We start from the raw sequence: 12,361 nt of genomic DNA on the forward strand, positions 1-12,361 counted from the left end.
GGAGGTGGCTGGGAAGAAAGGAATGTGATTGCAGGTTCCCGCATCAGGAGCTCGGGACACCCTGCAATGAATTAGCCCAGCCTGACTAACAGTGACATTGGTGAATTTGGGTCCTCGCTATCTCTTTGACAAGCTATGTAGAAAATACATTTTTCAATATTTAGCTGGTAAAATCCTCCATTCTTCTATAAACAGGAGCGTTTTACAGGCAGTAGCAGAGTAGTTCAACTACTGAACACATTTGGTTCCTGCCCCAGCATCACCTGATCATGACAGCAGAGAGGCTGGCCAGTCCAGGGGAGGCTACTATACCATGGCTGTGGAAGTACCTCCTACGTGTTGAATGAGCGTTCTCATTAAGAAGATATTGTGAGGGAGAGGGTATATATAAATAAATAAGTCTTAATGCATTTTTTTCAAAAATTTACTAAAAGAGTCATAGATACAATCGTAAATACAATCATCTCTTTGTCCTTCATTCTCAAATACAACTTGTGTCCAAAATGCCTTGCAGCTATTGTCTGAAGCCATACAGCTGTTCTGTAATACACGAGCTTGTTCCAATCCTTTAGGTCAAGGCAGAAAAGTTATAGCCAGATAAAAATTACTGACAAAAGTGTGGACTAATTTTCCGGACTTCTGTGTACACACCTCCAGAGACAAGTTTGTTCAGGGATATCAATTTCATTAATAAAATAATGGTCTGTGATTAAGTTTTATTGTTACTCTTGTTCTATAAACAAAATAATTGAGTTAACAACAAATATATTACAATCTAAGCATACTTTAAAATATTTCAGAGCCACATTTTAAATCCAAAAATAGATCTGCATGTAGAGTTTTCAGCATCAGCATTCAGTGAAAAACCTTTCCATGATTACTGTGGTCTTCTGGATAACCATGGATCTTGAGAATTCTAAAAATAGGCTACATGTACAAATGCAAAGATGAAACACATTCTTCTCTCCTCTGAGTGCAATTCTACGAATTCATGAAGATTAAAAAAACCTTAATTTGGCAACTAAACAATCACAATTAAAAAAAAACAAAAAACAACTATTTGCAAACAAATTACACACAAGAAAATCACAAAAATATTGCCTTTTAAAAGACTGTGGTCATTTTTAAATGAAAACACTATAAGTACCCAGCAAAAGAACATTAGTGTTCTTTCTGAGGAACACACCTAATGCAAACACACCCAGTGAGATGTTCCCTGCCACCACCAAGGCTGCTTTTCACATGCTTGTACCCCTCTTGTGTTAATGCTTTCTCAACTAAAAGCTATAAATAAGTCTGTTTACTAAGATTCCTTAAGTTAAAATAAGTGAATTATGACCAGAATAGAAACAAAACTCAGTAAGGCCACAGAAACATCCCCATAGTGCTAAACCTCCTGGCAGAACAAATGCAGCCCAGCCTGACACAGAGAGCTCTTCAGTGCTGACACAGCTGTGAAGGTCAGTCTGTGCAGGCAGGTTAGTGTCAGGCTGCCCATCACAAACACGTGCGGGAACACTGCAGGGGTGGTGGCAGATGGCCTGGGCTGGGGAGGCACCTCAGACAGCCCTTGCTAACGTGGCTGGCCTTTCTTTCCCTGCCATACAGGGCACAAAACTCAGAGCAAGCACTCTGCACACCTAGGCCTGCAAAACCTCTAGCCACTTCAGACAACACTGGCAACTGAGAAAAAAAATCACATTCATTTTCCATCAGGCAAGTGGACCCACTGCCAGTTTCATGTCTGACCCAAATGACAGACTGAATTCTGGCCACCAAAAGCAGAAAGGTAACTTCTTGTCTGACCTTGCTCTGCATTTTGCTCATTCTCAAGCAGCCAATCTAACCCAATTCCCACAATTTCATTTCTCATGCCCAGCCAATGAGAGTCATAGTCATTTACTGTCTCCAGCAGCTGCTGCTCATAGAGTGGGGCTGGAGTGCCAAGTGCCCTTTGATACCCCCCTTCATGCTTTGGAACTACCAAAGGAGGGCTAGCATTGCTAGCTGCAGCCAGAGGTGAACTGTGCCTCATCTGCTCCGCCTCAAGCTTGGGTTCCCCCCCATCAAAACTGAAAGTGGAGCCATTCCCAAAGGGAGAAGTGCTTGACTTGGCATACAAACAGTTCTCAACACCCAGGCCCTGGTTAGCACTGAAGTAGTTTAAGACAGGCTTTCTGTACATGTTCTCTTTAGGTGCTGGGTACTGGTGGTCTGTACAAGGCTGGAAAACATCTGCATCTGAGTAGTAGCCTTCAGGGAAGGATTTCTTCAGGTGCGGATACTCCTGTGTCTGCTGCACAGGGAGCGAGAACGGGGCGGCGCTCCCCACGCTTCCCGCGCCTAGCGGGACCCCTCTTCCCGAACAGTCCAAGCCGAAGTCAGCCGGGGTCTGACCCAGCGCTCCAAAGCTGTTATCCAAGCTCCTGAAATGCATGTCGAGCCTTGAGTACAGCTGCCCCGAGTAGAACGGCGGCTGGCCTCCGAAGTTCTGGCTCCCTCCTGGCAGGCCCGGCTGCGGGCAGAAGCGGCTCCGCTCCGTGCCCGGGCCCTGCTGCGCCCGGGGCCGCTCCTGCCCGGCGCACCGGGGCGGCTTCGGCTTGCCCGGCCTGGCGTAGGCGGCGGCCTCGCTCTTCTTGTGGTTGAGTTGCCGGGCTCTCCGGTTCTGGAACCACACCTGCGGGACCGGCAGACACTGAGCACCCGGGCCACCGGGGAAGCCGCTCCGCCACCCGCCCGTCCTCCCTGCCCGGAGCGCCCCTCTCACCTGGATGCGGGACTCGGGGATGTCGGTGAGGCTGGAGAGCTGCTCCCGCAGGGCGATGCCGGGGTACGGCTCCTTCTCGAAGGCGCGGACCAGCAGCTCCAGCTGCGCCTTGCTGAAGGTGGTTCGCTTGCGCCGGCCGCCCTCCCGCCCCGAGCTGGGGCCGCCGGGGCGCGCCCGGGGCTCGCCTGCAGGGAGAGAACGGGAGCGGCGGTCAGCGGGGCTGGGCAGCGTCTTCCTGCCCCAACGCCGCCAACACCGCCACCAACGCCGCCACCACCAATACAGCCACCACCAACACCGACACCGCCACCACTAATACAGCCAACACCGCCACCGCCACCACCAACACCGCCACCACCGCCACCAAAAATGCCCGTCCGGCGCGGCTCACCGGTGGCTCCGGGGCTGGGGGCCAGGCTGGCGCTGGCCGGGGGCAGGCTGGCGGAGGGGAGGCTGGCGAGCTCCATGCGGGCCGAGGTCTGCGGGCGGTGTAACGGCACGGGCAGCTCCGTGCCTTAAGAGCCCTCCACCCCGGCCTTTAGCGACCCCCACCCATCGGCCCGGCCCCTCTGCGGCTCCGAGGGTGACTCAGAGCCGTCTCCAACACCTCCATTGTCATCCCATCACCAAAATACACATAATGAGGGCTCGCCCCATCCAAGGAGCCAAAGTGTCTCCCAGCGAAGTCCCCGCTGCTGCCACCAACCCATCCACCTTTCTTTAATTCAAATGGAGAGCAAATAATTTAATGAAGAAATCTTCTGCCTTTGGTTCATCCCTCTGAGGGTGCTCCCCTTCTCTCTGCACTGCAGGCCTGGAGCTCTGCTGGAAACCCGGTGCTCCCCCCGTGCAAGGAGGCCTCCATAGCACCCTTCTCCTGCAGCCAAGCCATCCCAGCGCTTCCTGCACCCAGGTGACAAGTCCTTGTCTTCCCCATTTGGTTACCCTGCTCCTATTCTTATCCATGGGACATTTCTCATCAGCTTTACTGCAGGAAATAAAATGCTGGTGGCTTTACTAGACATTGCATCAACACCCAATGTTCACAGCAAAGGACAAAGCCTCTCCCAGCACACTCAGGTCACCCGGGTCAGATGGAGCAGTCTCCCTCCGGAGTGCATGCTGAGCAGCTCAGCAAAGGTTTTCCCTTCCTGGGGCAGCTTTCTTTCCCTCCAGACAGCTCTGCTCATCCAAGTCAGGTACAGAACAAGCAAGGTCTGTGCTATCAGCCCAAGGTGAAATCATGCACAGCATATTAATTCAAAAGACTGGCCAGAAATATCATTTAAGAGAGCCAAGAGTGACATAAGGGACTTACAGGGAGCAACAGTTGCAACTGAAAAGGATTAGATGTTAGAAGAGAAGCAAATCTATTAGTCAGTGTAATAATTTGTCAAATGAGGCCACTAATGGCTGTCACTGAAGGTGTTCAAGAATAGCAGCATCATTACATCATTTGTTTTTCATCTCAACTTGTCCCCATTCATTTTTCAAACTTGGGACCTGCTCCAGCTTGCTGTGAATCTGAAGGCTGCAGGGACAAAGTGTGTGTGAGCTAGTACACACTGTTTGCATTCTGTAGGGACCAGTGCACCCATCATCCATGCTGCCACTTCTGGGTTGAGCTGCAAAAGGGTTTTACCATTACATACACCATCACAGTGCTTCACAACAAAAATGAATGTCCTTGCACACAGGGATGGCAGTCAGCTCCTGTGAGTCTGGTACTCCAGAGACCAGACTCCTTTAGCAGCTTGGTCCAAAGGCTCAGAAACCACTATGCCTAAATGACATCTTCAAGCAGAAGTGCATGTGTATCTGAGTGCTCAGATACAATAAGCAGACTTATAAAGCTTGGGAGTGTAGTTTTATTGACAGGGTTCACTACAGCAAATTCAGCTTCAGCTATGAATTCTTGTTCTAGGCATGCAGGTTCACCTCTAGCTGCCATAAAGTCCTCACAGGGCTTTGCATCCAGTCGAGCACAAACCATCTCCAGTGCACTCTGGGCTAGCAAAGCTCATGCAGCTGCTCCTTCAAAAAAAGCTGATCACTTTTTCTTTTTTTTTTGGCCAGTTTAGTTTTTGGTGAACTTAATACAAGCATCAGCATGGGACAGGGATATACAGGGGCAAAGGGAAAAAGATAATCAGGGAGCCTCAATATGAAGTGGCTCAATAAACTGTGGAATTGCACATGACATTTCCATCTCTGCAATTCCAACAACGGTCCATGGGATAGATGCTACACTGGTTCAAGGATACCAAGGAAGTTTGCAGGGTACCGAGAGAGATTACTCATTCAGTCTGGACAGAGGGTATGCTGGAACAAATGCTCAAAATTTTCTTTCTGGATTTCCAGTTTTTATGGCAGAAAAGATCATCTCATGGCACGAAGTACAACACAAAGCTGCCCCTGTAGGCAGCCTGCAATATTGAGTTCAAAAGAACAGGGAAACCACCTCCTCCAACACCCACATACACACCTTATAGACAGAGCCAGTGCAGAAGAGATAAGAAGGAGCCAGCAGAGGCTTGCACAGACTTGCAGTGCTTGCTAACAGTGCCTGTCCATCAGTACGAGCTCGGCTCAAATAGAACAGCTTTTGTTAACATCCCCTAGCATAGAGAGAGCAGTTCACACTTCCCGGAGTTATTGTTTGAGGAACTCTGCCAGGCAGCCTCTTTACACCCTTCATTTCCAGAGATTTTCTTTGCAATGCTAATCGATAGAGATTGCGAGTTTTGTTTTTAAGTCAGATTCCAGGAAAGAAGATGACAATCGTTGCCTCTCCCTCCTTTTCTGCTAAGGCATATGGACTTGGCCTAACATAAGAGCTAATTTCTGCCACAGCTGCAGATGGAAAATAGTATTCTGACCCCTACTTTTGATTAATTTCACAAATAGAGAAATGGGAGAAGTGTGGGAAAAGAAGCAGGAATACCCAAAGCAGTACGCTTTAAAAGAACAGCATCTCTTTGGTTCATAGATTGTCTACAGACTTCCACAAAAATCCACGGAATTCTGCGATAGATTTTTTGCTACTAGAGTCCAAATGTGGAAACCCATTCTGCCAGGGTTCCTTTATGCCCTTTGTGGTACAAGTGCATCTACAGAGGAATCCAAATCACGGGTGGGATATGCTGAGAATAGAACAGAAATTAAGGATACGTAAGTAAAGTATATTTAGGAGCAACACCATCATTATTAGACAAGGACTAGCCTCGGTGCCCTTTAAAATGGCTCTCGAAAACAGGTTTGCACCAATCCTGTGCAGGGCACGGGAAGCAGCTCTGTCGTCTCCCTCCAGAGCAGCCCTCATGTCAGGAGCTGCCCGGCAGCCCCAAAGTCGCGCTGGCGTGAATGGTGTGCTGATTCACCCAGTGCAGCACGGCCCTGCCACCAGGCGCCTGCCTGGGCAGTCCGGGGACAAACACCCTTCAGAAATCCCTACATCAAACATTTTCCAGGGCAGTACAAAGCTATTGATGTTTGAGCAGAACTTTCAGCCCGGAGGAGTCAAGATCAATTTCACTAGTTGGTCTTCGGACATTAACACCTCATAAAAAGGATGCTCATGCCGTGCTTATCTGGAATGTGTCTTTAATTATCTTCTGGTATACACCTTTTGCAGCCCATTACTTACCAGTCAACACTGCTTTAATTATGGGCTTGGCAGTAACAGGCAGCTCTTACATCGTTGAAATAAAAATGCCAGAAAGCAACCCGGGAGAATTGCAAAGGGATTTCATGTTCAAATGGAAAACGGTGGAATTCAGCAAAGGGACATGGATTCTCATTCACAAAGATTTCATACCATGAGCAGGACTCTCATGGCCAGGGGCACCCAGGAACATGAGCAGACAAGTGCTGGTTGTGCTGTCCCCTGTTCCTCAGGGAAAGGAGCACTTCCAGCAGCCCCACTTGCTTTGAAAAGTAGTTCAGTGTCCAGACATGTCCAGTTCCATGGGGTGCCAGCAGGATAAGCAGGATGGAGGCACAATTTGCACCTTGAGCAAAAAGAAGACAAAATTTATGACAATCCTTGCTTTTCAAGAGTATTTATTCCACAATTCAGAACTGCCTCTTGAGGGAGCTGCCACCGACACTGAGCTTTTCCTAACAGTAAACACCTTTGTTAATCCAAGGCATTGCTCTAGAGTTTTCCCCTACCAGAAATAAATGTTGCTTCGAATGCTTGAAAGTGGAGGCAAAAAATATTGCTGAAAACACCATGCACTTTTGGGACATACCAGTCTTGCTCTAGTTCACACTAAAATCTATATATTTCAAGATGAAAAAGGCATTAGGCCGGTTTCAGATAACTTGAAATAATATTACACTTCAATATTTCTTATATTTAAATAAATATAAGAAATAATTTAAATAGTTTATGTATGTGACTGATTGTAATGCTCTGAAATCCAGGGTAATTATAAAAAAAGACTGGATGTCTGGCTCACCTGATATTTAACTCTTCACCAGTGATAAAAACTGGATACCTGCTATGGGAAGGTAGGAATCTATAACCAGCTCAGTAAATTACATACTGGTACTTGAAAATTATGATGAAGACCTCGGTCATTTTCAGCCCAGAGTTTCTGTTTAGTGAATTTATTCTGTGTTTGTCTGAATGTATGTAAAATTTTAGCTTCCAGAGCATCCTTTCACTAGGACTTGTCACATTAAACAGCATTTTGTTTTCTGTGTTCTGAACACGTAACTTGCTAAAATCATTTGGTGCTTGCTGCTGCCCACCCAAGAATGTGGAGTGACCTTCACTGACTCCAGCAGTTCACACTGACCATTTTTTCATAAAACCCCTTCTCTCTCTGCCTTCAGCCACCTCATTTACAGACTGAAGAATCCCATCTTATTCATGCTAGCTGCTCCATGCCTTCCTCATTCACATTGTCTTTTCCAGAGCTTTTTCTGGTTATCCTGTATCCTTTGTGAAAAAAAAGAAGATAGAGTGACTCTCAGAATTTAAGATGTAGAGGAATAATAAGGTTTTAACTATTATGAAGGCAATGTGCAGGTTTTTTTCCCAGTGCTTTCCTAACAGCTAACATTTGCTTTCTCTTTTTGACCCTCACTGAGCTTGCATTCTCATGGAATTATCTATCCAGCTCCAAAATCTCATTTCTGTGTTGTAATGGTAATCTGCTGTGAAACCTGAAAAGTTCCTTACTTGTACTGGATGCTGCCTACTGGTGAGGTTTTGAGTCCTGTGGCAATCTAGAAATAAATTGTCAACCCTGTCAAAGAGAAAGCCGCCTTAAATTTTAAAGGAAGTAAAACCCTAGATAATACCAAAGGTAAAGTATTTGTAAAAATTGTGTATTTTATGAAGTGGTAGCCCAGCAGTACCCAACACTGTTCATTTTTTCTGGGCAGCAGGAAGAAAGTTTTAGAAGATGGATGTAGGATAGCTAGGAAAGTGGTGATCAGTGCCCCCAGCCTCATGCAATAGAATGTCTCCTGCTCTGGTGGAGGAAAACTCTGTGTTCTGGGATAGACCTGCCTCCCACAGCCACACATAACACTGATCTGCAGTTTGGACAGGCTGAGCCTGAGTCTGTAAAGGGTTAGGATGACCACAGGGAAGGACAAATCAGCAGAGCAGAGTCTGCACCAGTGCAGGAATGGGCTGGCGTAGGATTTCCCTGTTCAATAAGCCTAATGAATAGATTATCAGTATCCTTGATCCTTGAACACACAGTAGAAAGAAAAGTAGTAGAAAAGCCACACAGCCATGCAGTAGGAAACCTGTGGTCAGTAAAATCCTGCCTCAGGAAACATAAAAAATCTGTGGATAAAATATCCTCCAGAAACCCAGCCTGGGCCTCCAGAGGGTTACTGAGCACCATTCAGTCTGGGAGCCCTCGCTTGCTGCAGCACCACTGAGATAAAGATAATTCCTTTAAATGTCATAGTATTTCATGCCCAGTACAGTCAGGCTCACGGGCTATCTTATTTTATGGTAATCCTTTTCCCTGTGCTCTGTGCCATGTCCTTCCCTGTCTCCTTTCCTTTGTCATCGTCCTCACCCTGCTGTTTATGTAACTGCAGATCTGTCCTGTGACTGATCAGCTCCAGAAGCACTGCTGGACTCTCAGACATGACAGCATCAGACCTCTGAACTGCAGATGTTTTAGGAAAAGGACTATCTTTTTCTTGGCTGACAGAATCCAAGCACACCACATGATAGTATAGAAATACAGCAGATCTCAACACGGCAGTCTTCTGAACTTGATTATGATAACTAGTCACCTAAGGACCAGTGAATTTGGCCTTCAGGCTAGTCTGCTGGGACTGGAGACAAGTTGTCTGGAGTCTCCTCCTCCCTGTTTAAAGAACTATTGCTCTAACCTCCCTTGTCAATCCTACTCCTCCTCATCTCCCAAATAACATCCCCACCCATGTGGCTGCAGTGAAACATGCTTCCCACCTATCTCACCATCTGCTAGCGAGTGACCCTATTTCTTTGTTAGATCTGTGCTGGCTTTTTTCTACAGCATTTAGTTTTTCCATCATAATATTCCTATTCCAGACACATAGGAAAAAATATTCAGGACTATAAAACTGTGTCAATTGATATGACTTGTTCATTAACTGAGGAGCACAAACAAGATCCATTAGTTGGTCCCAATGGACCCTCAAGAACAGTAACCTAAATGGAAGCCTTTGCTTTTTCTCAACACTGCACTCTGTGTTTACTGCCATTCCCCTTGGCAACACAAGGCAGTGTCTTTCCCAGTAGGAAGCAGTAATAAAGAATGAGGAATTCTTTCAGAGAGAAAGAAGAAGTAGTGTCAGATTCCAAACACTATGTATTAAAATACACATGCACTGTCACAAAGTGGTTAAAGGCCACAACAAAACATCAAAATGGAGATTTAGTCCTTCATCCTGTTATAACCAGTGTATGTGCTGTAGGATGCTGGTGTGCAGAGTCAGGGCACTGGACCTGTATGAAATATGGTTTTGAATAGTCTAAGCTGCTCAGGGTTTTCCAATGTGACCAATATGAATAAGGCTGTTCGTCACAATTTATCCTTGCAAAGTACATTCAGTTTTATTATTAAACACCCTCCCCAAATGACATAAAATCTTTCTTTGCTCCCATAGCTTCAAAAAATCTTGTAAAATGCTTGTAGTCCATTCATATCCAATTTTTAAAATTCCATCAGATCCATTTAGCATAAATCTAACATTTATAAACTGAGATTTCAAACGGACTTGTTACTTGTTAATACTTCATTTTAAAAAGCTATCTCATAATAAAAAAAAGACATCAGAGATGTCCACAAAATATTTTCAGTAGGACTCAAGTTACTGACTCCCAGCAGATATGGGTGAAAACAAGTAGAGGACTGTAAACTGCACAGCTGTGGTCAAAACTGAAGCTCTCTGTGCAACCTGGACTTCAAACTGCTGAGCCTTGGATGTCTCTTGACAAAGGTTTATTAAGGCAATGTTGGTTGAAGCACATCATGATAAAGATGGCTGTTTCACCTTCCTCTTCCTCTTTAATAAGAGAAAAAAACCCACAGTGATATTGCGAGGATGAGCATATGGAACTCTGACATAAATTCCTCTCTAAAATGCACAAACTGAATTTGTTGTAAAATCAGTGGGAATTTCATATGTTTATACTTTATAGGTGTTACCTAGTTCTAATCTTTGCAAAGAATAAAGGATTTAGCTGGGACCTTTATAGCTGACAATCTCCAAGACTTGAATTATGCTCATAATTGTGTTTAAAATATGATAGAAGAGAAGCAGTTTTATCAAATACCCAAGGAATCCAGTGACAAAGGAGAAGGATACAGCAGACATATGCAAAGGTTACCTCACTCCAAGTTGCAAAGGCTATTCACCACAGTATCAAACAGAATTGCTATTGCACATTGTTTCCTATTATGCATATCTCATGACACTCAACATTTCCTGTAAGTACAGGAATCTGCTGAAAATCTTGTCCATTAACCCAAAAATTTAATGCTTGTCAAATTGCAACACAAAGTATTTTAAAAGACCATACTTTTCCTTAGCTTCTCTAATCTTAGAACTAAAAGATTAAGGTGATACAATTCTGAGTCCCCACTAAAAATTAGAAATGACAGGTTAACTAGCTACATTAGGAACCAGACATTGCTTGCAGTGGTTTCATTATAGCACTGTGCCATTTAGCTCAGATTTTAAAAAAAGTCCTGTTGATAATTCTATTTCCTTTTCCCTGAACGGATCCCATCTCTTTTATACCAGCTTCAAATCCAGTTTAAAATAGGCTCCAGTTTATTTCCAAGTAACTTCCTAAGAAAAGCCCAGTCCCTAAATCCTGACTTATAAAGCAAGTTGCTGTTTAAACAACTCTAGCATGATGACTCATGCCGTAAAATTTGTTTGAATTTGACTAATCCTCCCTCCTCCTTCTCCTCCTTTTTTTCTTTTTAAGGAATTTTAAAAGACAGGGAAGAGCTAACGTGTCTCTATCTATTCCCTGGCATCCACGGAGAACACCAAACAAAAGAGGCCGACTACCTGGCAAATACCCTTTGTACTTCCCGATGGAAGTGAGATAGCCAATATCTCTAAGTTAGAGATAGCAAATGTTTCTAAACTGAAGAGGCAACAGTTTCCAAAGTAGAAATCTCAGAAGTTATGGTAAAATAGTTTTACTTTCTGTAAACTCAGCAAAGTGAATTTGTTCTGCATTTTTTCAATAATTCACATACCAGTGTTTGGGATTTGTTGTTTCCAGTTTAGATTATACCTGTCAATAAATGCAATTCACTGACAAATAACATTTCCAATGCTGAAGCCACAAAGATAACTAATCTGTCAAAAATACGAGGGCAGAATTGCAAACCTTTGCAAAATATGATAGAGCAAGCTTTTCAGCTACTCTGGGAAATTACTCCCTCAAAATTAGTCATCAGATATATCTAACAACACCTAAGAAACAAGAAAGATTAATCACTGAAAGCTGTGGACTTTCTGTTTTATGACACCTTGAAGGTAAGACAAAATGCCCCTTGAAACGTGTCCTGTAAATGCAAGTCACTGCCCTCTATTCAGAGAAACAAGGTAATATTTAATGGCATGTGCTGGCCAGACTAGATGATGCTACAGGTCTTCTGCCTTTAAATGATTACAACTGGAGCTATATTCAGCTGCTTACATACTCTAAAGACTCCTCTCTTTGTCAAGAGAAATAGCCTGTTTTAAAAAGTCAGGTCAAAGACACTGGCCTGGATCAGAAATGGAATCTCTGAATGTACAGCGCCCAAGAAAGGCCTGAGCAGGGAATTCATGAACTATTTCACATTCAGGTCCAAGGCTGCTGAGACGCTAGGGCCGGTAGAGCTGCCCATGACAGTCAACAGGACTGGCAGCAAGTGGGGGCTGCTGCCCCACGTGAAGCTGGAGGAATATCACTTAATAAAAAGATATACTTATTATTTTTGGCAACAGAGAAGCAAAAGTAAGCCAGCTCCCTGTCCTCTGCCCACGGTGTGGGCGGTCCTCACTGGAGTGTGGCAGTAGGGGTGACAGGACACCGTCTCCTGCCCCACCTGGCCACCCAGG

The 12,361-nt window shown here is 44.9% G+C and overlaps 1 protein-coding gene across 1 annotated transcript; it reads right to left on the minus strand.

Moving 5' to 3' along the window:
* Positions 1 to 379: 379 nt before the first annotated feature.
* On the minus strand, positions 380 to 3,234 carry LOC141729473 (uncharacterized). Its single transcript, XM_074544190.1, has 3 exons — positions 3,115 to 3,234; positions 2,768 to 3,079; positions 380 to 2,677 (listed from the first exon to the last, which is right to left on the minus strand). The coding sequence occupies exons 1-3, from the start codon at positions 3,232 to 3,234 to the stop codon at positions 1,739 to 1,741; spliced, it is 1,371 nt and encodes a 456-aa protein (XP_074400291.1). The 3' UTR covers positions 380 to 1,738.
* Positions 3,235 to 12,361: the final 9,127 nt, after the last annotated feature.

The sequence above is a fragment of the Zonotrichia albicollis genome, chromosome 7 (assembly GCF_047830755.1).
Source record: "Zonotrichia albicollis isolate bZonAlb1 chromosome 7, bZonAlb1.hap1, whole genome shotgun sequence".
Taxonomy (NCBI): Eukaryota; Metazoa; Chordata; class Aves; order Passeriformes; family Passerellidae; genus Zonotrichia; species Zonotrichia albicollis.

Coding starts and splice junctions, on each gene's coding strand:
- LOC141729473 (XM_074544190.1), bottom strand. CDS start 3,234: ATGGAGCTCGCCAGCCTCCCCTCCGCCAGCCTGCCCCCGGCCAGCGCC. Junction 3,080..3,114: donor TTGGTGGCGGTGGTGGCGGT/GTTGGTGGTGGC, acceptor TGGCTGTATTAG/TGGTGGCGGTGTCGGTGTTG. Junction 2,678..2,767: donor TCCCCGAGTCCCGCATCCAG/GTGAGAGGGGCG, acceptor CCGGTCCCGCAG/GTGTGGTTCCAGAACCGGAG.